The sequence below is a fragment of the Mustela nigripes genome, chromosome 6, assembly GCF_022355385.1.
Source record: "Mustela nigripes isolate SB6536 chromosome 6, MUSNIG.SB6536, whole genome shotgun sequence".
In the NCBI taxonomy this organism is placed as follows: domain Eukaryota; kingdom Metazoa; phylum Chordata; class Mammalia; order Carnivora; family Mustelidae; genus Mustela; species Mustela nigripes.
In genome coordinates, this window is record NC_081562.1 from 100,689,584 (window position 1) to 100,712,844 (window position 23,261).

General features: G+C 47.3%; 2 protein-coding genes and 1 non-coding gene across 10 annotated transcripts in view; all 3 read left to right on the plus strand.

The window, feature by feature from the left end:
* CHD4 (chromodomain helicase DNA binding protein 4) overlaps positions 1 to 10,286 on the plus strand; it is a 30,840-nt gene extending 20,554 nt beyond the window's left edge. For 3 of the 7 annotated variants that reach the window (XM_059403717.1, XM_059403722.1, XM_059403720.1), the window contains exons 26-40: positions 776 to 956; positions 1,041 to 1,127; positions 1,214 to 1,302; positions 1,407 to 1,540; positions 2,065 to 2,209; positions 2,322 to 2,487; positions 2,738 to 2,835; positions 2,944 to 3,073; positions 3,680 to 3,751; positions 4,068 to 4,205; positions 4,695 to 4,803; positions 4,915 to 5,047; positions 8,401 to 8,599; positions 9,323 to 9,486; positions 9,659 to 10,286. In XM_059403717.1, the coding sequence (XP_059259700.1) occupies positions 776 to 956; positions 1,041 to 1,127; positions 1,214 to 1,302; positions 1,407 to 1,540; positions 2,065 to 2,209; positions 2,322 to 2,487; positions 2,738 to 2,835; positions 2,944 to 3,073; positions 3,680 to 3,751; positions 4,068 to 4,205; positions 4,695 to 4,803; positions 4,915 to 5,047; positions 8,401 to 8,599; positions 9,323 to 9,486; positions 9,659 to 9,676 (1,863 nt within the window). In that variant the 3' untranslated portion in view covers positions 9,677 to 10,286. Of the gene's footprint in view, positions 1 to 775; positions 1,128 to 1,213; positions 1,303 to 1,406; positions 1,541 to 2,064; positions 2,210 to 2,321; positions 2,488 to 2,737; positions 2,836 to 2,943; positions 3,074 to 3,679; positions 3,752 to 4,067; positions 4,206 to 4,694; positions 4,804 to 4,914; positions 5,048 to 8,400; positions 8,600 to 9,322; positions 9,487 to 9,658 lie in introns of all 7 variants that reach the window. The other 4 variants (XM_059403718.1, XM_059403721.1, XM_059403719.1 and 1 more) reach the window with 3 other exon arrangements.
* LOC132021040 (small Cajal body-specific RNA 11) lies at positions 2,513 to 2,652 on the plus strand. The gene has a single exon (XR_009405218.1). It is a non-coding gene; the product is annotated as a small Cajal body-specific RNA 11 (non-coding RNA).
* A 377-nt stretch (positions 10,287 to 10,663) lies between the features above and the next one.
* The window catches only part of NOP2 (NOP2 nucleolar protein), a 14,636-nt gene continuing 2,038 nt past the window's right edge, over positions 10,664 to 23,261 (plus strand). The window contains exons 1-15 of one of the 2 annotated variants that reach the window (XM_059403723.1): positions 10,664 to 11,257; positions 11,538 to 11,647; positions 14,698 to 14,743; positions 14,908 to 14,996; positions 15,179 to 15,423; positions 18,318 to 18,373; positions 18,489 to 18,652; positions 18,752 to 18,951; positions 19,108 to 19,197; positions 20,254 to 20,341; positions 20,418 to 20,558; positions 21,036 to 21,175; positions 21,300 to 21,389; positions 21,569 to 21,691; positions 21,812 to 22,040. In XM_059403723.1, the coding sequence (XP_059259706.1) occupies positions 11,542 to 11,647; positions 14,698 to 14,743; positions 14,908 to 14,996; positions 15,179 to 15,423; positions 18,318 to 18,373; positions 18,489 to 18,652; positions 18,752 to 18,951; positions 19,108 to 19,197; positions 20,254 to 20,341; positions 20,418 to 20,558; positions 21,036 to 21,175; positions 21,300 to 21,389; positions 21,569 to 21,691; positions 21,812 to 22,040 (1,807 nt within the window). In that variant the 5' untranslated portion in view covers positions 10,664 to 11,257; positions 11,538 to 11,541. The remainder of the gene's footprint in view (positions 11,258 to 11,537; positions 11,648 to 14,697; positions 14,744 to 14,907; positions 14,997 to 15,178; positions 15,424 to 18,317; positions 18,374 to 18,488; positions 18,653 to 18,751; positions 18,952 to 19,107; positions 19,198 to 20,253; positions 20,342 to 20,417; positions 20,559 to 21,035; positions 21,176 to 21,299; positions 21,390 to 21,568; positions 21,692 to 21,811; positions 22,041 to 23,261) is intronic. The other variant, XM_059403724.1, reaches the window with a different exon arrangement.

Below are 23,261 nucleotides of genomic sequence, written 5' to 3' on the forward strand. Positions count from 1 at the left end.
ATGTGCAATACAGTGTTACTAATTGTAGTCACCATGTTGTGTGTTGCATTCCCAGGACTTGTTTATAACTGGAAGTTTGTACCTTTGACCCTCTTCACCCATTTTGGCCACTCATACCACCAGAAATTTATTCATTTTGTTCCATAATGATGAACATTTAGGTTGTTTCTGCTTTTATGTTGTTAGTAGTGGTTTAGTTCTAATGTAAGGGATTTGGAATCAGTTACTGGTCCTGAAGTGTTTAAAAAAAAATAAGACTTCCAGAGGAACATAAACATTACTGGGATATGAGAGGATATATGTGTATAATTTGGATTTTTTTGCTCACAGTTGGCAAACTTTTATGAAGTTGTGAAGAACAGAAGAGCTTATGGCCCTTCTACTTTATGTCTTATGAAATATTTTGCAGCATTTCAGAAGCTCTTCTGTACTGCCTTGCTATCTAACCTCTCTTTTCTACATTTTTCTATTTCCCAACTGCATAGGTGTCAAAGGGGTTAGAAGAAAGCAGACTGTCTCTTTATTCTTCTCTTGTGATAACAGCGTCATCCCATGTTTTTCTTTAGTTACATTGACTGCTAATCCGTACGTAATTATGAGGAGCCATGTCCTGTCAACTAAATTTATTTTTAAGTTCTTAGGTCCAAGCAGGCACGCTAAGTATTTCAGGGTTCAGTCCTGAAAAGGAGCTAGCAGAATGGGAACTGTGAGGACCAAGGGTAGCTGGTGGTGCTGACTTCAGCAGCCCTGAGTCCTGGCCCTCCCTCTGTCCCAGGAGGAAGAGGAGGTAGAACGAGAAATCATAAAACAGGAAGAAAGTGTGGATCCTGACTACTGGGAGAAATTGCTGCGGCACCATTATGAGCAGCAGCAAGAAGATCTAGCCCGAAATCTGGGCAAAGGAAAAAGAATCCGTAAACAGGTCAACTACAATGATGGCTCCCAGGAGGACCGAGGTGTGTGTGGCCGGCCCCGCCCCCCACCCATGGGCCGTTCCACTAGAGCAGTGGGCCCCGCTCATCTGCCCTCTCTCCCTCCAGATTGGCAGGACGACCAGTCCGACAACCAGTCCGATTATTCAGTGGCCTCAGAGGAAGGTGATGAAGACTTTGATGAACGTTCAGAAGGTGAGAGCTGTGCCTTTCTGCTGGCTTTTTAAATATCGCTTTAACACTCTTTCCAGTGTCACTCATGCATTCTTCTCTTCTTGCAGCTCCCCGCAGGCCCAGTCGTAAGGGCCTGCGGAATGATAAAGATAAGCCATTGCCTCCTCTGTTGGCCCGTGTTGGTGGAAATATTGAAGTAAGTGTCCTTTGAGTCTAAGGAGGGGTTGGGTGAGTGCTAGATATTTGGTCTTTGATGGAATAAGGCCTGCTCCCTCTCACCTACGCTCCTTCTTTCTCCAGGTACTTGGTTTTAATGCTCGTCAGCGAAAAGCCTTTCTTAATGCAATTATGCGATATGGGATGCCTCCTCAGGATGCTTTTACCACCCAGTGGCTTGTGAGAGATCTGCGAGGCAAATCAGAGAAAGAGTTCAAGTAAGTTGAGAGATGGAATGAATAATGTAGAGCAAGAGCTTTTATTCTTTCTTATTCTTTTTTTTTAAAGATTTTATTTATTTGAGAGAGAGAGAGGGACAGATAACAACAGAGAGAGAGTGAGAGAGAGCAAGGAGCCTGACGCAGGACTCGATCCCAGGACCCTGGGATCATGACCTGAGCTGAAGGCAGATGCTTAGCTGACTGAGCCACCCAGGCGCCCCAAGCAAGAGCTTTTGATCTCTGGTCAATCCATGGTATGAGTCCAGGCTCTGCAGGGGAATTGGCAGCTTCCTCTGTTGAGGTTGGCAGAAGTAGCTGTTAGTAATAGGATTCTTTGTGCTGGTAGCTTCCCTGGAGGGGAACCTAGGGCATGCTGTGGGATCTGGAGAGCCGGTCTTCAGTGCAATGACAGGCTTTATGTCAAGATGGAGCCAGAGTTGTTGTCTAGGATAAGTGGGAAAGATCTCATCTAGGAGTTGGCCTGATTGCTGTTTAACTCATTCCTCACTTCTTTTCTACAGGGCTTATGTATCTCTTTTCATGAGACATTTATGTGAGCCAGGAGCAGATGGGGCTGAGACCTTTGCTGATGGTGTCCCCCGAGAAGGCCTGTCTCGCCAGCATGTCCTTACTAGGATTGGTGTCATGTCCTTGATTCGAAAGAAGGTGAGCCCTCAGCCTCTCTGCCTTGTTCAGTTCCTAGGGGAAACTGGAGGGCCAACAGGAAAGGAGCCCAGAGCTGGAATCGGGTCTTCACCTTCTTGTCCCATTGCTACAGGTTCAGGAGTTTGAACATGTCAATGGGCGCTGGAGCATGCCTGAACTTGCTGAAGTAGAAGAAAACAAGAAAATGTCCCAGCCAGGGTCTCCTTCTCCAAAGACTCCTACACCCTCCACTCCAGGAGATACACAACCCAATACCCCTGCACCTGCCCCACCTGCTGGTAAGTCTGCCTATATTGTCCTTTTCTGTCCTTGCCAGTGCTTTTTCTGCTCTCCTGTTCTCAGCTCTGACAGGGGAGTCTGGCAGGACACACAGCAGTCTCCCTCTCAGTTTAGGAGAGCCGTCCTAAGAGTAGGGCTGGCTCTTAAAGGCACGAGAGGACAATTTAAGATGAGACCAACTGAGAAGGCATGACCTTCTCTCTGATTTAGAACCTTCTTCCTAATTAATTGTCTTCTCCTGGTCTGCAGAGGATGGGATAAAAATAGAGGAGAATAGCCTCAAAGAAGAAGAGAGTGCAGAAGGAGAAAAGGAGGTTAAGTCTGCAGCCCCAGAGGCCACTGTTGAGGTAAGAGCTGGGGTGACTAGATGCCATACCGAGGATGAATGGGTAAGCCCATTCATCCTTTCGGTTGCTGGCCTATCTGCCTCAACTTCTGTATTTTTTCCTTTGAAGTGTACACAACCCCCTGCCCCTGCCTCAGAAGATGAAAAAGTCCTTGTTGAACCTCCTGAGGGAGAGGAGAAAGTAGAAAAGGCAGAGGTGAAGGAGAGAACAGAGGAACCGATGGAAACAGAGCCCAAAGGTATCCACATTTTCAAGTTCTTGCATCCAGATCCCTGTGAAACTCCTAGACTTCTAGCTGGGCTAAGGACTTGTCAGGAGGAAGTAATACACTGGAGAATCCTGCACCCCGGATTTTTTTTTTTTAAAGATTTATTTATTTGACAGACAGAGGTCACAAGTAGGTAGAGAGGCAGGCAGAGACAGAGAGAGAGGGAAGCAGGCTCCCTGCTGAGCAGAGAGCCCGATGCGGGGCTCGATCCCAAGACCCTGGGATCATGACTTGAGCCGAAGGCAGAGGCTTTAACACTGAGCCACACAGGCGCCCCGCACCCCTGATTTTAAATTGAGGGTTTTAATCCCTTAAGACATCTTTCATGACATTTTTCATTGAGATTTAGGGTTAAGATTGTTCCAGTTGCCTATGATGTGGGATGGAGGAGAACATTCTTCTTTTTTCCTTTCTTTTTTTTTTTTCCCAAGATTTTATTTTTAAGTAACCTCTACACCCATCTTGGGGCTCAGACTTATAACCCTGAGATAGGAGAGTCTTGCGCTCTACCTACTGAGACAGCCAGGCACCCCAGACCCTTCTTTATACACTCTCAGTGCCATCTCTTCCCTCCAGGTGTTGCTGACGTGGAGAAGGTAGAGGAGAAGTCAGCAGTAGATCTGACCCCCATTGTGGTAGAGGACAAAGGTGGGTTTTTGGAGAAGCTGATTGTGATTAAAAAGGATTCTAAAACTAGATGCAAGGACTTTATCTCTGGGACACCACCCCCCTGACTTCTCCCCATCCACACCCCAAGAGCTATTTTATCCCAAGTTAAAAGACTCCCATCTGTCCCTTCGTATGATTATTATGGGCCAGTGGCGCCTTTTTCTGGGTTAGAGAAATACCTGTGTGGAGAGAGGGTGGAGGTGGCTGGATACTGAAAGTGTAGAATGCTGTGGGTAAGGGCCATAGTGCTATGTTTCTGCCTGGAGCTGACTTTTTTCCCCCTGCATATCTGTAGAAGAGAAGAAAGAAGAAGAAGAGAAAAAAGAGGTGATGCTTCAGAATGGAGAGACCCCCAAGGATCTGAATGATGAGAAGCAGAAGAAAAATATTAAACAGCGTTTCATGTTCAACATCGCAGATGGTGGTTTTACTGGTATGACAGCGAGGGGCCAAGTGGGGTTAGAGGGTTCTGAAGTGAAATTAGGGTTCTAGTCTGCAGCCAAGGTACAAAGCCTCATCTCCCAGATGAAGGGGCTGCCAAGTTGGTTGCACGTTCTCCTGTCTCTGTGTTAGAAAGCCAGAGGTGTGCTCCTAAGATGGCATCTGTGAGGGACGCCTGGGTGGCTCAGTGGGTTAATAAACCTCTGCCTTCAGCTCAGGTCATGATCTCAGGGTCCTGGGAGCTTGAGCCCTACATTGGGCTCTTTGCTCGGCAGGGAGCTTGCTCCGCCCTCCCCCACTGCCTCTCTCCGCCTACTTGTGATCTCTGTCTGTCAAAAATTTAAGTAAAATCTTAAAAAAAAAAAAAAAAAAAGGGGGAAAGAAAAGATGGCATCTGTGGGGACAGGAATACATAGCTTTTGGAATTCTTACAGATATTGCCTTTCTTTTTCTCCCCAACCTTCCCCACATTCCTCTTCAGAGTTACACTCCCTTTGGCAGAATGAGGAGCGGGCAGCCACTGTCACCAAGAAGACTTATGAGATCTGGCATCGGCGGCATGACTACTGGCTGCTGGCTGGCATCATAAAGTATCCTTTGCCTGAGTCTGGGCTGAGGTTCTTGGTGAAGGGCTCTGACAGTACTACTGTGTGAGGTTCCTCCCTGGCTTGTTTTGTTTTTCCTGAACAACTTTCCAATAGCCATGGCTATGCCCGGTGGCAGGACATCCAGAATGACCCACGCTATGCTATCCTCAATGAACCTTTCAAGGGTGAAATGAATCGTGGCAATTTCTTAGAGATCAAGAATAAGTTTCTAGCCCGAAGGTTCAAGGTGAGCAGGATGGGGAGGAATACGGTGTTAAAGTGACAGCCTTTGAAGTGCAGAAGGGACTATAGAGGAGGGAGGGAGTCTGTTCATGCAGAGGTGCTGTTTAGTGTCTGCTCCTGCGTATTTGACTTAACTCTTGGTGTTCTGTGAGAGGCTTTGCTCCCAAGTATCTTAAATTTTCGAAATCAAGACATGAAGGGGTGCCTGGCTGACTTAGTCTGGAGAGCATGACACCCTTGATCTCAGGGTATGAGTTTGAGCCCCGTGTTGGGGGTAGACATTACATAAAATAAATACATAAATATAAAAAAGAAAAGAAATCAAGACATACAGAGTTGAAAATTAACCAGCTCTTTAAGGGTGGAAGATGAACATGCCTATTGAATGAGACAGGTGAAGGGGTGTCTGGCTGGCTCAGTAGTGCATGCAACTGTGGATCTCAGGGTTGTGAGTGTGAACCCTACACTGGGCATGGAGCCTACTTAAATAAATGAAACCTAATAAGTGACGCAGCCGTGCAGTGGGTGTGTGAGGGGAATCCCTGTAGGTTAGTGTGTTCAGGAAAGATACAGAGGTGGGATCGAATTCGATCTCTGAAGAGGGAGGGCTGTTGTGGGCTAGTGGTACTTTTTTCTGGTTTTGAGAGCCCCTGGGTGGATGCAAAGAGGCGATGCAAAGGTAGAGCTTCTGTCTCAGAATCACCAGGGTTAGTAAACCCAGGACTGAGGGGAGTCTCAGTCTGGAATTCAGCAAATGCATGTTGAGGGCAGCTTGTGTGCAGACCATCAGAGTCGGATACCATGAAGACAAGACATGTGAGATTTAAGCTGAGTGTCACTGGGGGAATAAGAAATGTACATCATGTGCCAAGCAGTGAGTAACATAAGGATACAAAGACAAAGAAAGCATGGTGCCTGTTGTCAGGGAGCTTTTGGTTTAAGGTAGAGGCAAATGTGTGAGCAAATGCATGCCACTCTGTGTATTAGGAGAGATCCATAGGTGAGTTCTCCAAGGGGAATTTGGGGAGCCTGGAGAGAGCTCCCAAATGGCTTCATGGAAGATGGCATTGGAATGAAGTTTTGATTAATGTCCTAGAGATCGCTGGATAGAAGCAGAAGGTAGTTTGAACCAACAAGATTAAGCAGGGCAAAGGACCAAGGGCAACAGAACTTAGGGTGTTTGGAAGCAGCTGGTAGCCCAGTTGGGCTGTAGAAAACACTAGTGTTAGGTGATGGTGGCAGGTAGATTAGAGAGTGAGGTAAGGGCTAGAGATTAGTAGGTAGGTTTTTGACACCAGATAAGTGTTTGGACTTTACACTACGACCAAGGGAAATGGAAACAGAACACTCATGAGATTGTAGAACTATGCTATGGTCAAGAGAGGTAGTAAGGGCTGGCCTGTGATGCTGGTTTTAGAAAATGAAAAGGATAAGGTAAAGGAGACAAAATACCAACTAATTGATAAGATTTACTGCTGTGTTGTAGAGTCAGCAAACCTTTTCTATTAAAAGGCCAGATAACTCTTTCAAGCTTTGTGGGACACACATGTTGGAAATACTCTGTCGTAGTGTACAAGCAGACACAGGTTCTAAAAGAAGAAGTATGAATGTGTTCCAATAAAACTTATTTGTTGACAAGAAAATTTGAACTTCATATATTTTTTGTAAAGTGTCACAAACCATTTTTATTTTTTCCATCCATTTAAAAATGTAAACAACAACAACAACAACAAAAAACCCCAAAACATTCTTAGCTCTTGGGCTATATAAAAACAGATGGTGGGCCAAATTTGGCCCACAGGCCATAGTTTATGGACTAATGATTTGACTACTAATGGATTTGAGATACAAAACTAAACTTTTGAGCCCAAGTCACTGAAAAAAATTATCATTGGCAGATCAGGGAAGTGAGGAGAGGGAGCAGCATGTAGAAAAGAGTAAGTTCAATTTTGGAATAGTCTTAACTAATATCCTCCCACTGCCTTCCCCCCCACACCATAAACAAGTAGGATCAAAGAGTGATCAACTACATGAGTGGGATCAGAACACTCAGTGCTTGAAATACAGGTTCAGAAAGTATCAGATCCTTTGCACAGAGGGGCTGGCTGAACTGGGAGAGGAGAAATCACTTAAGGGAGTGCTTTAAAAGAACAGCAGCAAGCCAAGGGCTGATGGTCCTGGAGAAGGCTCATAGTTTGGGACAGGAGGAGGCAGTTGGTGAAGGAGACAGGGTATGTAGATCGAAAGTAGATGCTTGGTCAGTCCGGGGAGAAATTACTCTGCTCAGTGGAGCACATCTTGTGCAGAAACAACAGCCCATTATTCTCATACTGTCCTATTTCCTGACCCCTAATGGCTTTATTGTCTTTAAGAAGCAGTGGATGGATACTTGAGCAAATTAAGTCTTATAACTTCTGAATCAACATTCTGTCTCTTGGAATATATTGCAAAGAACCTTTTACATAGCTCCGTCAGGTGACATGTGTAAGTGTTCATTGCAGTATGATTTTGGGGGGTGGGGCCCAGAGGTACCCTAGATGTTTGCCTGGGACATCAACTGGGAGTGTGGCTGGGTAGAATGTGGATTCGCATCATGGAGCATTTTAAGCAACAGAAGGAACAAAATAGATGTGTTAGAACAACATAAATTGAACGTTCTGAAAAGATCTGAAGTGGGAAAAGGAGTAAGAGGCTTTTTATGTATACAGAACAACATTCTGAAAGTTAGAAATGTGCACACGAAACAAAACTCAGTCTTCAAGAACATTTGCACAAGGCCACACAGTAGGTATAGTAGAAGCATTGTCTGTTGGAGAAAGGAAGGACCGGGAATGAGATAATCAAAAGAAAAGAAGCAACAGAAGTACTTTTAAAAAGTGAAACAACTCAAATGATACGATGTGGTAGGTAAATCCATAAGATGGACTACCACGCAACCATAAAAATCATCTTTTATGAAGGGCAGTTATAACAAAGGAAGTTTTTAATACGGAACTTAGAGTGAAAACACAACAGGTATGTAGAGTGATCTCAGCTACATAAAAAATCTAGATGCAAGAGAAAACCTCAACATGTTAACAGTATCTGAGAGGTACAATTACTTAAGATAATACTTTTTTTATATACTATCTGTATTCTAGACTGAAATTTTAATCATTTTTGTATAAGTGAGTCCATAAGGGCAAAGAGTTTTAAAAACATAAACTTGCAAATGGGAGTAAACAAAGTAACGTGATGTTGAAGGGCTCGGGTGTTGGGGAGCCTTCGGTAGGGTTCTTCATAGATTGGGAGAGACCTATCAGAAATAAGCAAAGCAAGTGTCCGTGCAACTCCCCTCTCCTCTTCATCCTTCTCCAGCTTTTAGAACAAGCCCTGGTGATCGAGGAACAGCTGCGTCGGGCAGCTTACCTGAACATGTCAGAGGACCCCTCTCACCCCTCCATGGCCCTAAACACACGCTTTGCTGAGGTGGAGTGTTTGGCGGAGAGTCACCAGCACCTGTCCAAGGAGTCAATGGCAGGAAACAAGCCAGCCAATGCGGTCCTGCACAAAGGTAGCCAGTGGCTCCCCTGCCTCCTGCTGACTCAGCCTTCCTCTGCTACCTGTCCCCAACAGAGAGTTACTTCTGATTTCCAAACCTTCTTCAGAGCCCCTGTCTGGGCACTTAGGATGTGCTGGGGATCTTTGCCTTCTTCCTCGGAAAGCTAATGTCTTAGAGGCAATCGAAGACAGTAGTTCTTTGCCTCTTTTGACTCAATGTATTCAAGTTCTTGGAGATGGAAAGCAAAGCAGAATAATACAGTGCTATCTGGGATACTGTAGAGGTAACTTCTGGTAATTTCAGATCCCAAATTCTAGACCCCTTTCAACATTTCTAATTAAATGCTGAGGGTGGGTGGAGGGTGAAATGAGAAAAAGAAGGCTGGTTCAAAGGAAGGAGAAGACGGCTCTGAAAGCAAAAATGGTGAGAAAAGGGAACAACGGAAATCTTCTTTCAAGGAGGGGAGAAAATAGTGACTGTAGGGGGCAAGGTACAGTGAGGATTAGGGGGTGTAACACTGCATAGCATCATGGACAGCTGGAACTGTAACAGGAGGAGGAGGAATGTGAGTGTGGCCGAGGCAGGTCAGGTGACTCAGTGGCCAAAAAATACCGCAGCACTCCAGCATATCACTTGCTGGATCACTGAGAAGTAATGAGGGGCTGGGTTCTCTCCGTAAGAAGAATCTTAGCCTTGACCACCACAGCTCACCACCTGTTTTTTTTTCCCCCTCTGCAGTTCTGAAACAGCTAGAAGAACTGCTGAGTGACATGAAAGCCGATGTGACTCGACTCCCAGCTACTATTGCCCGGATTCCCCCAGTTGCCGTGAGGCTACAGATGTCAGAGCGTAACATCCTCAGCCGTCTGGCAAACCGAGCACCTGAACCTACTCCACAGCAGGTAGACCTTTTTCTTCTGGCTGGCTTTCAGCAGAGCCATTCTGGGACTTGTAACTTCGCTCTCTGCCCCGAGTTGTTTCTTACACTGGTGGGGTCTTACCAGGGAGTTCTCCTGGGATTGGGCGGTTTCCTGTGGTTTGGGATTCTGACTTCCTTGGCTCTTTTTCCTACAGGTGGCCCAACAGCAGTGAAGATTGGGATCGATGATACCACCTCCACCGCTGAGCAGTGACCTTCCTCATTTTCCCTTGCCCAGCTTCTCCCCTGGGGCCTGAGAGACCCTCTCCTTCCTTCTGCCCCATCTTCCATGTTGTAAAGGAACAGCCCCCAGCGCACTGGGGAAGGGGAGGGATCGAGGGGCACCGGTGCCCTTCCTGCTGGAGAGACAAGCAGCAGTAGCGCCGGCGCCATCTGCAGGGAGCTGGCGGGCTGGCCGCCTTCTGGGCCCTGGCTTCTCCCCACTGTAACACACAAACTGTTACACACAAACTGTTGTGGGTTCCCGCCAGGCTTGAAGAAAATGATCTGAATTTCTTCCTTTTGGTTTTATTTTGTTGGTTTACTTTGTGTTTTCTTTTCTCCTTTTTGGGGGTATTCAGAGTGGGCCGGGCCCCTGGGCGAGACACAGCTACCTCTGTTGGCATCTTTTTAATACCAGGAACCCAGCGGCTCCAGCCACTGAGCAGCTAGAATGAAATAAAGTTGGAAAAAAAAAAAAAAAAAAGTAAAAGAACCAAAAGCATAAAAAACCACAGCAAATTTCTTGATGAAAATTGAAAATAAAAGTTTCCTTGTATTTTAGTGCTCTGGTTCAGTGTGGGTGTAGGTGCAGGTGGGTGAGTGTGTATGACAGCAGCGCTGGGGAATGTGTATCTGAAAACGAAGGGGGGTTCCCTTCTGTTCCAGTGCCCTACAGAGGAGCCATGTTGTGTGTGCACATGTCTTGCATGCTCTGGACCAAGGGTCCACCTGGAAAGTGAGGGGCTCCAAAACTACACCTGGGTGCATACCTGTACCACTGTTTAATGGCTTTGTGATCTAGGAAGTTAGCTTATCTGGGCTGTAGATTTCTCATAAAATAGCCCTTCCTCATAGAGTTGTGAAGATAGAACTAGTAACGCGGTTGGAAAAGTTTTTAACAGCTACTGAGCACCGCCTTAGTGCTGATTTGGAGGGCTGGAGTTGTTCGTTAGCTTGTGTGAAATTAAGACACAGGAGGTCTTCCTCCAGCCTCCAGGGATGGGAAGCCAGGCAGAGAACTTACTTGATGGGCTGAGCAGGGGTCTGTAGGGCCGAAGAATCGGGTTCCCTAATGAAAGGGTTGGGAGAAGGAGAATGTCCTGGGATTCCATGATCTTGAGACGATGTAGGGTGGAGCATGTCAGGAGGAAGGCCGCGATCTTAGGTACCAGTTTATCCCACTGAAGTCTGCAGTGAGGCAAGAACCCAAACGCTTTCCGGGACAGGCGGGGAAGTTGGAAACGGTTATGTCGTCGTTGCTTTCTCCGCCCTGGGGGAGTGAGTGAAGCGGTCCGCCCCCCAATCTCCAGCGTCCCAGCCGCCAGCCCAGCGCGCTTCTCAAGCGAGCGTTCGTTCCGGGTTTGCGGCCACTTAAAAGCGACCGGAAGAGGCGGGGCGCGAGACGAGCGCGCCTCTGTGCGCCTGCGTGAAACGTTTCCTCGGCCTGTGGTGTCCGGACCCTAACCTCGGCGTGCACGTGGAGTGTTTCGCCGCTTACTGAGCGGGCGTCTTGTGTCTGGACCCTATTTCAGGTGAGCCGAGGCTTTGGGTGGGCGTGGAAGAAGTCGGGGACGGGTGTCTGCACCGATCCAGGCTGGGGCGTTGGGAGGCGGACGCAATGCAAATGGCGTGGGACCCAAAGGCCGGCTGGAGCGTGGAGTGGAGCTTTGGTCATACCATGGTGGGCATCGGGGGGTGCTGAGTCGAGGTTCGAAGCGCTTCTCTTTCCCATTCTAATACGCTGAGTCTGCGGTGTCCGTTCCCCTTTCCCACACGCGTGACTCTATCCTCTCCCGTTTTTCTCTTGTCCAGTACTATGGGGCGCAAGTTGGACCCTACGAAGAAGGAGAAGCGCGGGCCGGGCCGTAAGGCCCGGAAACAAAAGGGTGCTGAGACTGAACTGGCAAGGTTCTTACCTGCAGGTAAGGGTTAGGCGTGCCCTCCCAGCCCCCACCCAGTTCTCCAGGTTTTGCATCATTGTTTCATCTGTATCACGTGCTCCTCCGTTTTTAGTTTCTTTGTACACTTTACTGTGTTGGAGTGGAATTTTCTTTGAATGAGTTATAAGGTTATACATTTGAAGAGAAACCAGAGTATATTGTATGAGTTACTAGAAAGTTAGTATGAATGGAGGCACCGGGATGGTTCCGTGGGTTAAGCATCTCACTTTTGATTTCACCTCAGGTCATGACCTCAGGGTCCTGAGATTGAGTCCCTCTCTCACTCCCACTCCATGGGGAGTCGGCTTAAGATTCTCCCTCTAGGGCGCCTGGGTGCCTCAGTGGGTTAAAGCCTCTGCCTTCGGCTCAGGTCATGATCCCAGGGGTCCTGGGATTGAGTCTCCCATCGCGCTCTCTGCCTGGCGGGGGAGCCTACTTCCTTCTCTCTCTCTGCCTGCCTCTCTGCCTACTTGTGATCTCTGTCAAATAAATAAATAAATAAATAAATATTTAAAAAAAAATATTCTCCCTCTACTTACCCAACACCTGCTTACTCTGTCTCAAAAAAACAAAAAAAAAAATTTTTTTTTTTAAAGATTTTATTTATTTATTTGTCAGAGAGAGAGGAGCGAGAGTGAGCGCAGGCAGACAGAGTGGCAGGTAGAGGCAGAGGGAGAAGCAGGCTCCCTGCCAAGCAAGGAGCCCGATGTGGGACTCGATCCCAGGACGCTGGGATCATGACCTGGGCCGAAGGCAGCTGCTTAACCAACTGAGCCACCCAGGCGTCCCAAAAAAAAAAAAACTTTTTTTTTTTAATTAAAAAGATATTTAAGTATTGGGGCACCTGAGTAGCTCAGTGGGTTAAGCTTCTGCCTTCAGCTCAGGTCATGATCCCAGGGTTCTGGGATGGAGCTCTATGCTCAGCTGGGAGCCTACTCACCCCCCCTCCCCCCCCACTGTCTGTCTACTTGTGATATCTGTCTGTCAAATAAATAAATAAAAATCTTTTAAAAAAATACTGAAGTATGAATGAAACACTCACTGTCATCAGCACTTAGAAATTAGGGATAATGTAGCAGAGACCCAAATACCCATGCAAGGAAAGGTGCAGTTTAACACTGAAGGAGGTTAGTGGAGAATCTACACAGAGTTTGAAAAGTTTTTTTATTTTTTTATTTTTAAAGATTTTATTTATTTATTTGACAGAGAGAGATCACAAGTAGGCAGAGAGGCAGGCAGAGAGAGAGGAGGAAGCAGGCTCCCTGCTGAGCAGAGAGCCCAATGCGGGGCTCGATCCCAGGACCCTGAGATCATGACCCGAGATGAAGGCAGCAGCTTAACCCACTGAGCCACCCAGGCGCCCCGAAAAGTTTTTTTTTATTCGAGAGAGCACAAGCCAGGGGGCGGGGCAGAGGGAGAGAAAGAAGCAGGCTTCTTGCTGATCAGGGAGCCGGATGTGGGGCTCCATCCCAGGACCCCAGGATCATGACCTGAGTCACCCAGGTGCTGGAGTTTAAAAATATTTTAATCTGGTTTTAGAAAATGGCTGACATTTTAGTAAGTGGAATTTGGGAAGGGAACAGACCAGTCACCATCACCAGCATTGTGGAGGAGGAGGGCAGGGGAAGACACAGATCTGGCTCCCATATGCTGAATAGTCTAGTGCATGGAAGGCTGGGTGGGAGAGAAGAGTGGACAGGTAGTTTGTCTTGGGCATTAATTAGATAGAAGATGCAGGTTTTTGAGATATTACAAAGTGCTGGGCACTGGGCACCTGGGTGGCTCATGGGTTAAGTGTTGGACTCTTTATATGGACTTAGGTCATGATCTCAGGGTTGTGGGATCAAGCTCTGTATTAGGCTCTGCACTCTGTGGGAAGTCTGCTTGAGGATTCTCTGCCTCTAACCCTTCCCCTGCTTTGCACACTCTCTTACTCTAAAATATAAATCTTTTATACTGAATCCTTTGGACTCATTGTGTCACCTCATTCTCTTGGTGCTCTGTGAGAGAGACATTGTTAAGGAAATGAATGCTCAGAGGTTAAGCAAGTTGGCCATGTAAGAGACAGGGCTGAGATTTGATAAGCTTTTTATTTCTTGGAGAATGTATGGAAAACAGCAGTTATAAAGGTAAAAATCTGTGGTCAATTACTGATTAAGTTGAGAGCAGAGGAAAGCAGAAGAAAAAACAATTTTGTTTGTTAACGGAAATCCATTTATCATAGACTTAGCAATGTTTGAAATGGTGGAAGTTCTGCTGGTCTTTGAATTCCTTCAGTCTTCTGATCGCAGAGTCGACTGCTGCAGCAAAAGTGGTGGGGTAGGTCCAGGCACCGCTGGCTCCCATCTTTTTGCAGGATCCACAGTGCAAAATACCCATAGCTCAGTAGGTGGTGGCGTCCTTTTCTTTTGAGGATTTTATTTATTTATTTTAGAATGCAAGAGGGGGGCACAGAAAGAGAGGGACAGAGAGAATCTATGACCCTGAGATCACTACCTGATCCAAAATCAAGAGTCGGATGCCTAACCAACTGAGTGACCCAGGTGCCCACCATAGCTCAGTCGTTGCATTTTGGTTTTGCTGCAGAAGGAGCAAGTGTATCTGGCATGGTGGGTTATTTCAGTTTGTCTTCACCATTTTCCTGAGGGAGGAATCCTAACGGATCCCATATTTACCAACCCATCACCGATTCAGACCTTCTTGGTGGGTTTAGCCATGTTGCTGCCAACCAGGTCACTAGGTCCAAGGCCAGAGAGAAAAGATGAATTTTGAGTCTCTGTTGTTACCAGGATTATAGTATTGCTGTTTATTGAAATGAAAAGTCTGGAGGGAGGCCCAGTTCAGATTTGGTTGATGAACAACCACATAGTGAGCATCTCTTTTACACTTGTCATTCAGCTCCTTGTAAAGATCTGTGGAGCAAGTTATAATCTCCTTTTAATTAGTATATTAATTCTTTCCCCACTTTTCTTTTCTAATGTTCTTTTTCATTTTCCTTGTGATGTGCTATTTGCTTTTTTTTTTAAACACAGCTGGGGATGAAAATTCTAAGAGGCTGTCTAGTCGTGCTCGAAAAAGGTGAGTGTTATGTCCAGACTTCCATAGATTAAATTGGGATTGCTCATCTTTAGTCATGTAGTCACATGTGCTCATACTGATGGGAGGGGCTTTTTGGGGTCTCTCTCATTTCTGTGGCAGCCCTAGAGGTATGTTCCATTTCCTAACTCCTTACACTTTTTTAGGGCAGCCAAGAGGAGGTTGGGCTCTGCTGAAGCCGTTGAGACACATAAATTCCCTGGAGCCAAACCACTGCCTGGAAAACTACCCAAAGGTCAGTGAATATAGGAGATGTGTGCTACATGAGGAATCTTCTTGGCCGTGGGTACGGAAGGGCTTGCTGAGCATTTCTGGAGTGAAAGAAGCAGCCAGAGGACATTTCTAAGGGTAGAAAGTACAGGCTGCATCAGTGTGTGTGTGTGGCTGCCATCAGTCCAGAATTCTTCAAACCCTTAGGAGTCTCTGGAGGAGCTGTCCAGACACCTGGTAAGAAGGGAGCCCAGTTCTTACTTCATGCTACTCAAGGCAGGAAGCGTCCAGCACCAACCCTCAGCAGTGAGGAGGAAGAGGAGGAGGAAGAACCTGAAGAGGATGGTGTGCTGAACCAAGGGGACCTCTGGGGCTCCGAGGACAGTGATGCCGATAAGATAGATGACTATGGTGCTGGTTCCAACTCGGAGAACGAGGATGAAGATGAAGAGGTGAGGTTTAGCTCTAAGGGTATTCAGGAAAGAATCCTTGCCGTTTAGTGTTTCCAGGTCCTTGAGATTATCCCTTAGTGTCAAGGATAAGCTGAGCAGAGAAAAGGGGTTTTTGTCTTCTGCCACTGTTTTCTTGTCACCTGTGTTGGCTTAGTATACTCGCAAGAGTAGAAAAACTGGGCGAGAGCATTTTGAAATCGAGGACGCTCAGTGTTGGTGAGGACCTAGTCAGGTGGATACTTGAGTGCCCTGCTGCGGGGAATAGAAATGTGCACATGTTTTTTAATGAAGTGTCTGCTGTCTGAGAACCTTAGAGAGTTTCTTCCTTTTGACCTAGTAGTTCTGTTTCAGAAGACAATCCAGAATGTGGACAGAGATTTATTTACTGAGGTATAAGAAGTTAGGGGCACCGGGTTGGCACACGATAGAGCACACAACTCTTGATCTTGGGGTTGTAAGTTTGAGCCCCATGTTGCATGTAGAGATTACTTTTTTTAAAAAAAAGTTATTTGGGATGCCTGGGTGGCTCAGTTGGTTAAGCAGCTGCCTTCGGCTCAGGTCATGATCCCAGTGTCCTGGGATCGAGTCCCACATCGGGATCCTTGCTCCGCAGGGAGCCTGCTTCTCCCTCTGACTCTGCCTTCCACTCTGTCTGCCTGTGCTCGCTCTCGCTCGCTCTCTCTCTGACAAATAAATAAATAAAATCTTAAAAAAAAGTTATTTTAGGGGTGCCTGGGTGACTCAGTGGGTTCAAACCTCTGCCTTCGGCTCAGGTTGTCGGCCCGGGGTCGTCGGCCCCGGGGTCGTGGGATTGAGCCCCGCATCTGGTTCTCTGCTCAGCGGGGAGCCTGCTTCCTCCTCTCTCTCTGCCTGCCTCTCTCCCTACTTGTGATCTCTTTCAAATAAATAAATAAAACCTTTTTTTTTTAAAAAAAAGCTATTTTAAGTATTAATATACAATTAGCATATGAGTATGTTAGAAAAACTCAGGCAAGGGACACCTGGGTGGCTCAGTTGGTTACGCATCTGCCTTTGGCCTGGGTCAAGATTCCAGGGTCCTGTCCCACATCCAGGTCCTTGATCAGTAGGGAGTCTGCTTCTCCCTCTGCCTGCCCCTCCCCTGGCTTGTGTGTGTGCATGCTTGCACGCAGTCTCTTTCTCTGACAGATAAAGCAGTAAATAAGATCTTTAAAAAAAAAAAAAAGACAGAAAACCTCAGGTGATACAAGGTTGTAATGTATAAAAAGGAAGTTCCCATTTGCACCCTTTCTCCCAGTCTGCCTTTTCTCCACAGAATTGCTCTTATAAGATTTTCAGGCACCCTGTGGACGATAATGCCCAAAACTCTGGAAACAGCCAAAGTAACAAATGCGCCCAAGTAAATTATAATTCCTTTACACACTAAGTCAATATTTGGCCGTCGTGTCTATGAAAATGCTGGTAATCTTTGAATGAGAAAAGGCAGGAAACAAACTTGAAAACACATCACAATTTTATTTTATTTTTTTAAAAGATTATTTATTTATTTGACAGACATAGATCACAAGTAGGCAGAGAGGCAGGCAGAGAGAGAGGAAGGGAAGCAGGCTCCCTGTCAAGCAGAGAGTCTGATGCGGGGCTCATCCCAGGACTGGGATCATGACCCAAGCCGAAGGCAGAGGCTTTAACCCACTGAGCCACCCAGGCGCCCAAGAGTAGAAGAGTTTTTGTTGGAGGCTATGGCATGGTTGGAGTCATGAATCAAATCAGGCCCAGACTTGTGTCTCCTTTAAAGTCCGGACACCTGAGGTGCCTGGGTGGCTCAGTGGGTTAAAGCCTCTGCCTTAGGCTCAGGTCATGATCCCAGGGTCTTGGGATCGAGCCCCATATTGGGCTCTCTGCTTGGCAGGGAGCCTGCTTCCTCCCCCCTCTCTCTCTGCCTGCCTCTCTGCCTACTTGTGATCTCTGTCTGTCAAATAAATAAATAAAATCTTTAAAAAATAAAAGAAAATTAAAAAAATAAAGTCCGCACACCTTGACAAGGGATTAAGGACGGGAAAGTTGAGTAACACTGAGGAAGGGTCTGTGCTATGTGTTGTGCGCTCGCCTACGTGACTTCCCACATGCTCTCCCTACAGAAGGGAACAGCTTGGTCAGGGTCATGAGTTCTTAGTTGGTCCTTGTTGTTCCTATACCTCCCATAACCCTGGTTGATTGTCTTGCTAATGGCATTAGCCAAGACTACCTGGCATCACGTGTTTTGCTTGTAGTTAATGTAAACTTGTTATAGAAACTTGTGGCCATCTGACTAGATACTGATGTATTATTCCTCCTATTGTGGTCTGCCTTATAAATGCTTGTAAGATGTGGAATAAAATCGGCACTGTTGGACATCATCCTCGTTGTTCCTTCTGCCCCCATCTCTTTGTCTCTTAATTTCTTCTCACCATCCTCTTACCCTCACGTTTCCTGGTTGATTTGTTGCGCCAGCCGGGACAAGTTTTTATGAAAGCCTTGAATCTCTTACTTAGTTTCAACAACGGTCAGTATTTTGCCAGTCTTTTTTTTTTTTTTAAAGATTTTATTTATTTTATTTGACAGATAGAGATTACAAGTAGGCAGAGAGGCAGGCGGAGAGAGAGAGGAGGAAGCAGGCTCCCCGTTGAGCAGAGAGCCCGATGTGGGACTCGATCCCAGGACCCTGAGATCATGACCTGAGCCGAAGGCAGCGGCTTAACCCACTGAGCCACCCAGGCGCCCAGTATTTTGCCAGTCTTAAATTTGCTTCTTTAGGTTCCATACTTTTTTCTAAGGGTGTTACTTTTGCCTTCAGGAAACAATAAAACACAGAGAATTCTACCTGGGAGGGTGGAAGGGCAGGCTTTCCATTACTAGCCCCTTGTCTCTTTTTTCAGCTGCTGCCCATTGAGAGGGCTGCTCGGAAGCAAAAGGCCCAGGAAGCTGTGGCTGGGTAAGTTTTGGAAACTCTTAGGGTGGAGACCAGGCAGCAGCTAGGATGAAGAAATTGAGGGGGGAGCCAGTGTCTGTTTTCATCTATGAATCACTGTTTCTAAACCTGTTTTTAGGGGCCAGTGGAGTGAAGAGGAGACTGAGGAGGAGGAGGAGGAAGAGGAGAAAGGATCTCCTGAGTCAGGCCCCCAAAAGGATGACGAGACAGATGGGGGCTTACAGATCAATGTGGATGAGGAGGAGACCTTTGTGCTGCCCCCTGCTGGGGAGATGGAGCAGGATATCCTTCCAGTGCAGGGTGAAGGGTAGGGAGCAGATGCTTGGGAGAGCGTATTTCCAGGCCCTGGGACATCTTGAAACAGTTCCTTAACACATCCACATGCCCAGGCTCCAGACTTGCAACGAATTCACAAGCGCATCCAGGATATTGTAGGAGTGCTGCGTGATTTTGGGACTCAGCGGGAGGAGGGTCGGTCTCGTTCTGAGTATCTGCACCGGCTTCAGAAGGATCTAGCTACTTATTACTCCTATGGAGACTTTCTGCTTGGCAAGCTCATGGACCTCTTCCCTCTATCTGAGGTACTGAATTGCTAATCTAATGCCCTTTCTGCTTTTATTTTCTTACTTTCTTTATTTGACACTGTGTGAGGAAGACAGTCAGCCTCCTTACTCTTTTGTCATCCGGCTGAGCTCCTTGATCAGCCTGACTTGCTTGCTGCCATTTTGCTTTCCCAGCTGGTGGAGTTCTTAGAAGCTAATGAGGTACCTCGGCCCATCACCCTTAGGACCAATACCTTGAAAACCCGGCGCCGAGACCTTGCTCAGGTGAGGGGTGGATTTTGAGATTTGTTTATCTCAGGGAGGTGTTGACTTCTAACCCTGGAGACACCCCTCTCTCACTTTGACGGCGATGGAGGGGGGATGAGGGGTGGAGTTGGGTCTTAGTAAACGTGTTCTTGGTACAGGCATGATTCAGAGGCAGACCAAGGAAGGCCTAGGGTCATGTTGGATTTATCTGGCTTGGGGCCCAGGATGACCTCTGTGAAGTGGGAAACTTGTCTCTTCAGCCTGTGCTCTCTGTAATAGGGTTGAGACACTGTTTCAGGATAAAATTTCTGCTGTCTCAGAACAAAATGGGAGTTGTCTGCCTTTTAGATCATTGAGGAGCTGGTGAAACTATGATTTCTGCACCCAGAAAAAGACATGATGCACGGGCACAAACAGTATTTTCAACTCATCGTTTCCAAGGGTTCAGGGACTCCATGTTAAAGACTGCCTACTGTTCTTTTTTTTTTTAAGATTTTATTTATTTATTTGACACAGAGAGAGATCACAAGTAGGCAGAGAGAGAGGAAGGGAAGCAGGTTCCCTGCCGAGCAGAGAGCCCAGTGGGGGGCTCGATCCCAGGACTCTGAGATCATGACGTGAGCTGAAGGCAGAGGCTTTAACCCACTGAGCCACCCAGGTGACCCTGCCTGCTGTTCTGTGGCCATTGGTGTGGCCCGTGTATAGTCTTTTCTCTGGGTGCGACGTTGACCTACCTGGTTCTGATTTTTCATGTGCTACGTTATAGGATGGTAAGGGAGCTGAGCCTATTGGAAAATCAGAGTTCTGTTACAAGAAACAGAAGGATGGGAGCTGGTAGTCTGCTCCATTGGGATTGAGTTCAGACCTTGGGTTAGAGCCTGAGGCAAAGAGAGAGGACATCAGAGGATGGTATGGGTGAGGCTGTGGTCCAAGAGTCTGTGATGATTGTGTTGTACCTATAAGCTCTGGGAGTTGGATGCCACGGGCCTCAGTAGAACCACATTTTCATATTCCCACCCATTCTGGGTATAGGAGCCTGTGAGGTTTTAAAATCTTAATCTTTCTTATGTTCAGGCACTGATTAACCGTGGAGTTAACCTGGACCCCCTGGGCAAGTGGTCAAAGACTGGACTAGTGGTATATGATTCTTCTGTGCCCATTGGTAAGTGTTTTCTGCCCAGTGGCCTTTCTGCCCCTGCCCTTGTCCCAGCATGTCACAGATGGGTCGTCCTCCACAGGTGCTACCCCCGAGTACCTCGCTGGGCACTATATGCTTCAGGGAGCCTCCAGTATGCTGCCAGTCATGGCCTTAGCGCCCCAGGAGCACGAGCGGATCCTGGACATGTGTTGTGCCCCTGGAGGAAAGACCAGCTACATAGGTATGAGGTGGGCAGGCAGGGGTAGGAGCCATCTGGCTCTCTGCTTCTGGAAGTAAATGGTGTCGCTTACTCTCAAGTGCTCAGGAAAACAGTGCAGAGCAGCTCAGAGTGGTGAGGAGTGCAGGCTGTGGAGTCGGCCTGGGTTTCAGCCCCATGTGCCACCAACTGTCCATACAGCCTTGGACAAGCCCCTGATCTTACCATCTGTAAAATGGGGTAGCAGCTGTGCTTCAAAGAAGTAAGTTAATCTGTGGGACCCAAAAGATGCTCAGTAACAAATAACAAACCCACCAGCAGGCATGCTCATCAGTGGGTGCAGGTCGACAGATCTGTACAGTAGACAGGAGGCAGCTTACTGGGAGTGAAATGGCCTCGAAGAGGTGTGAGAATTCAGCTGTGGGTTCTTGGGCTAGAAAGTGGCTGGCAGACATGAGGCAGAGGAGCTGGCTGGTGAGCTCTGTGCCTCTCTGCCTTCAGCCCAGCTGATGAAGAACACAGGTGTGATTCTTGCCAATGATGCCAATGCCGAGCGGCTCAAGAGTGTCGTGGGTAATCTGCACCGGTTAGGAGTCACCAACACCATTATCAGCCACTACGACGGGCGCCAGTTCCCCAAGGTGTGGCCCCCCCTCTGTGTGTCTTCCTGCTTCCTGACCTCGCAGTGTTTAGACTTGCCCCTAGGAAGTAATGGTGCAGTGCAGATTGCCAAAAACACCTAATCAGCCTACCCTTTTCCCCCAGGTGGTGGGGGGCTTTGACCGAGTCCTTTTGGATGCTCCCTGTAGTGGCACTGGGGTCATCTCCAAAGACCCAGCTGTGAAGACTAACAAGGTGAGGAGTTGGGAGGTGAGGCCCAGAGTGGGGGTGGGGACAGCTGAGAGGTCTGCTGGGCCTTCCGGAGCTGGAAGGGGAGGTGGAGGAGCACACTAAGCAGTTAATAGTTCACCTCTTCTCCTGAGGCTGTCTTTTTGAAATCTTGACATCCTTGCATCGGTCTTTCCTTGGGACAGGATGAGAAGGACATCTTGCGCTGTGCTCACCTTCAGAAGGAGTTGCTCTTGAGTGCCATTGACTCTGTCAATGCGATGTCCAAGACGGGAGGCTACCTGGTCTACTGCACCTGCTCCATTATGGTGAGGCCTCTGTTGTGGTGGAGCTGAGGGGACAAGGGCTAGGAGGGTGTTTGCCCCTTAGAGCTCCCTTCAGCTCCAGCTCCGCTTTTCCTTCTCTTTCTGCCTCCCCTACGTATTCAGGTGGAAGAGAACGAGTGGGTAGTAGACTATGCCCTGAAAAAGAGGAACGTTCGGTTGGTGCCCACAGGTCTAGACTTTGGCCAGGAGGGTTTTACTCGCTTTCGAGAAAGGCGCTTCCACCCCACCTTGCGTTCTACCCGCCGGTTTTACCCTCACACCCACAATATGGATGGTTTCTTCATTGCTAAGTTCAAGAAATTCTCTAATTCTGTCCCCCAATCCCAAACAGGTAAGCGATCTGCTCTTTCTGCCCTTCATCACCACCTTTGCCCTTTCCACCTTTCAGGAGGCATATGACTGCAGGGAAGGGAGGGACTTTCGCCTTGCTTATCCCACCTTTGCATGCTTGGATGAGAGGCTTCTTTCATCCCAATTAGAATCGTTCCTGATCCTGGACCCCATCTGAGTATATGTGAAAGTACTTGTGCAGATGGGGACCTTTTGCTTGATTCTGCCAAGTGGCTGCAGTCTTTCAGCACTAAATGCATTCCCAATGCAGTTGTGGTTTGTTTTTCCTGTTTGGCCAAGGGCTGCCTTCCTGGTAACAGACCTCTGCTGGTCCAGCATTGTCAAGGTTGGCACAAGACTCCTCAGAACCATCAGCAGTTCTCTGAGCCCATCACACTAATTGCAAATCTTTTTCTCAGCCATCTTGAGTCTGGCCTGGATCTCAGAAGGGTGGGGTTTTCTGGAACAGGCTTGGTGGTTCTGCATGCTGGGATAGAACCCTAGGTTTAGTTGGAAGAGGGAGAGGCAAGTTTCTCTGAATACATACTGTGACTTACTGAGTTGATTTCTTTTTTTAAAGTTTATTCAAGTCATCTCTCCCAATGTGGGGCTTGAATTCATGACCTTGAGATCAAGAGTCACATGCTCTCCAGACTGAACCAGTCTGACACCCTCATATTCTTTTCTTTATTAATAATGTTCCTCACTAGAGTCACATCTGAACGTTAAGAGAAACCTTAAGAAGTGACAAAATTGGCTATAACTTCTTTTTGCCACTGTAACTTTAAAAGTATGTATTTAATGTCCTTTCTCATTTTTGCCTTCTTAGCCTATTTCTAGTTGGTGTGTGTGACTTCTTAATTTTCTTGCATCTCATCAAAATCCACATGAAAAAAAAAAAATCCTGTCTTTTTTTTTTTTTTTTTAAGATTTTATTTATTTATTTGACAGAGATCACAAGTAGGCAGAGAGGCAAGTGGAGAGAGGGGGAAGCAGGCTCTCTGCTCAGCAGAAAGCCCGATGTGGGGCTCTATCCCAGGACCCTGAGATCATGACCTGAGCCAAAGGCAGAGGCTCTTACCCACTGAACCACCCAGGCCCCCCAAAAATCCTGTCTTTAAAAAAGACAAAGCCAGGGCGCCTGGGTGGCTCAGTGGGTTGAGCTGCTGCCTTCAGCTCAGGTCATGATCTCAGAGTCCTGGGATCGAGTCCCGCATCGGGC